General features: G+C 43.3%; 1 protein-coding gene across 1 annotated transcript in view; it reads left to right on the top strand.

Moving 5' to 3' along the window:
- The window catches only part of LOC107104207 (multidrug resistance-associated protein 1-like), a gene marked incomplete at its 5' end in the record, with an annotated part of 45,932 nt that overhangs the window by 33,667 nt on the left and 9,068 nt on the right, over positions 1 to 3,197 (top strand). The window contains 4 exons of the mRNA XM_015404153.1: positions 457 to 767; positions 834 to 1,033; positions 1,185 to 1,311; positions 1,382 to 1,483. Coding sequence (XP_015259639.1) covers positions 457 to 767; positions 834 to 1,033; positions 1,185 to 1,311; positions 1,382 to 1,483 — 740 coding nt within the window. The remainder of the gene's footprint in view (positions 1 to 456; positions 768 to 833; positions 1,034 to 1,184; positions 1,312 to 1,381; positions 1,484 to 3,197) is intronic.

Raw genomic sequence — 3,197 nt, 5'->3', positions numbered from 1 at the left:
CTGGTTGAACGATGTGTGTGCCAAGTTGATTCTTTTTTTTTTTTTTGGTGTTGGGGGGGGGGGGCGGGGACATTTTATTGTAATCCAAAGGGGGGCCCAGAAGAAATTCTTTGGGAACCACTGCTCTAGTGGATCAACCTCTGATCCGCTACCTGATGAGGGAATCCGTTTACAGGACAGTTCCTCCTTCATATGTTCTGTCCAGGAGAAATAGAAAAGACCGGAAGCCATTAATAAAGTAAAGTTGAACGATGTTTGGACTCGACCTCAATCAGAGCATTAAACAGTCACTCATCATCATCCTCATCTTCAGCATTCACGCCACTTATTTCAGAACAGGAATTAGCTTCAATACAAGTCAACCCAATGCATGACCTGTAGGTTTGTGGTTGACAGAAGAAGTTGGAGGAGTGTGCAGATGTTCTGAACAGTCTTCCTTCCTCTGTGACCTTGTAGGTGTAGCAGTCTTTGGTTATTCCCTCTCCATGTCCATCGGGGGCATCATGGCTTCCCGCTACCTCCACCAGTCCTTACTGTACGACGTCCTGCGCTCACCCATGTCCTTCTTTGAGAAAACCCCGAGCGGCAACCTGGTCAACCGCTTCGCCAAGGAGATGGACACCATTGATTCAGTAATTCCCAACATTCTCAAGATGTTCATGGGATCCATGTTCAACGTGTTGGGTTCGTGTCTCATCATCCTGTTTGCCACGCCATTAGTGGCCATCATCATTCCTTTCCTGGGGCTGCTCTACTTTTTTGTGCAGGTGGGTTATCAGTCCTTCCTGTAGTTCAGCTCCTTCTGCTCCACTCAACTGGCTCTTTGTCTCCAGAGGTTCTATGTGGCAACGTCTCGCCAGCTGAAGCGCCTGGAGTCTGTCAGCCGTTCTCCCATCTACACCCACTTTAGCGAGACATTGCTGGGCACCTCTGTCATCCGAGCTTTTGGCGAGCAGGAGCGTTTCATCCAGCAGAGCGACCAGCGGGTCGACCACAACCAGAAGGCCTACTACCCTGGCATAGTAGCCAACAGGTTAGCGGCGCCGCCATCTTCCCAGCCTTCTTAAACTGGTCAGAATGAGACCAGTTGAGCTTAAAAACATCCCAGTCTGCTCACCGGTTCCAGAGCGGCTCCTGTGATTTCCGTTTCAGGAAAAACGGCCTGATGTTCTCTGACTGTGCAGGTGGCTGGCCATTCGCCTGGAGTTTGTAGGAAACTGCATCGTGTCGTTTGCTGCCCTGTTCGCTGTGATGGCCAGAGACCAGCTCAGCCCAGGCATCATGGGGCTTTCCATCTCCTATGCCCTGCAGGTAAACCTAACACTTCCCAGTGTCCGGGGAGGAGGAGCCTATCCTGACCTCTGTTTGCCTTTGAATGCAGCTAACCACGTCTCTGACCTGGCTGGTCAGAATGTCCTCTGATGTAGAGACCAATATCGTGGCTGTGGAGAAGGTGAAGGAGTACTCCAGCACGGGAAAGGAGGTACGCAGCGCATTCCTTCGCCATCTCCTCACATAGGGGGCGGGGTCTCCTTCTCTGTGAGAGAATGATGGACGTTTTTCATTCAGAGCAGGAACCCAAACCTGGATTATTATCATGAAATAAAACTCAGAAAGAAAAACAGAAATGGCTGCGTTCTGGATCAGCTGCATATATAATAATATATAATATATAACAGCTGTTTAATAAATAATATGTAGAAATAGAGCAGAAGCAGAATACTTTGATATTACCTCTGGAGTCCCACAGGGGGCCATTTTGGGTCCTTTGTTGTTTCTAATCTATAAGTTGTTTTTCTGTATTTTCTGTTCAAGAGAAAATCTGCTGCAGATTTTGTTGAAGATAAACAAACTAAAATGATGGTTTGTTTGTTTGTGCCTTTAAATCTGAATAAAAAAAGATTATAGTTCAGGAAAGTAGATGTTCAGAATCACATGTTATCAGTCGATAACTGATGATTCACAGATCGAGAAAGAAAATAAAGGAAATGCTCAGAATTCTTTTAGAGAATCAGCAACATGTTGATCATGAATCCCTCCAGACTGTTGATTGTTCAGGAGAGCGGCGGCCTACTGGTTCCAGCATAGAGCTTCCTGCCCCACCCCCACAGCCTCCACTCTGGGTCCCTGAAAAACCCCACCCTGCTCCCCGGGCGCCGCACAATGGCAGCTCACTGCTGCCCAGGGGGAGGGGCTAAATGCAGAGGGGGAATTTCTCCAATGTGGGATCAATAAAGTTCAATTATTATTATTATTATTATTATTATTATTATTATTATTATATTCTTTTAGCATATCTGTCAGACTGTGTGGAAGTCTAGTGGGAAATGTCTATAGAAGCGCTCTGCTGTCTATGTCGGCCATAAACACAGCAATAAAGCTGTAAGGCAATAAACCAAACAGGAAACGCACTAAGCAACGTTTATAAAATCACATTTTTTTAATTCCTGGATTTGGTTAAATTCAAAACAACTTAAATATTGTTGACAGGCAGAAATAAATGAGTGCAGAGAAACAGGTTGACTGGAAGAGACTAAAACCTGAATTAAAAGACCAACCAAGCGATGAGGAGAGACTCAATGTTTGGATGAGGAGATAAAACGAGGCATAAGCATAGAGATATTTACATAGAGGTATAAGGAAGTGATTCTAGAAAGGTTTATAGAAGAGGAGAAATAATATGTTTTAATATAACATCTTAGAGAAACTCCTGATAGTCTAAATATAGTGTCTATAGATCTATGAGGGTGGATTTTATTTATATATTCTATGTTCAGCATAGAGGGAGGATGTCATCTTTAGTGAAATTAAGTGAAATTATATTAATAATGTGTGTATTTCCATTGTTATGTGTTTATTTTTGTATAGTTTGTACAGTACAGACACCTTTTCATTCAAAGAGTTTTCTTTATTTTAATGATTATGAAAATTGTAGATTCACACTGAAGGCATCAAAACTATGAATGAACACATGTGGAATTATATACTTCACAAAAAAGTGTTAAACAACTGAAGATGATATTCTAGGTTCTTTAAAGTAGCCTCCTTTAGCTCTGATCACTGCTTCACTCACTCTGGGCGTTCTCTTGATGAGCTTCCAGAGACATTCTTTATTAATCCCAGCATATTTCACACTTTATCCTTGACAGGATACAGTTTGAGATATAAAAAACTCGTACTCGTCGTCTCCCGCTTTA

This window comes from Cyprinodon variegatus, unplaced genomic scaffold (genome assembly GCF_000732505.1).
Source record: "Cyprinodon variegatus isolate N-32 unplaced genomic scaffold, C_variegatus-1.0 Scaffold1649, whole genome shotgun sequence".
NCBI lineage: Eukaryota > Metazoa > Chordata > Actinopteri > Cyprinodontiformes > Cyprinodontidae > Cyprinodon > Cyprinodon variegatus.
This window is presented reverse-complemented; position numbering and strand designations above follow the sequence as displayed.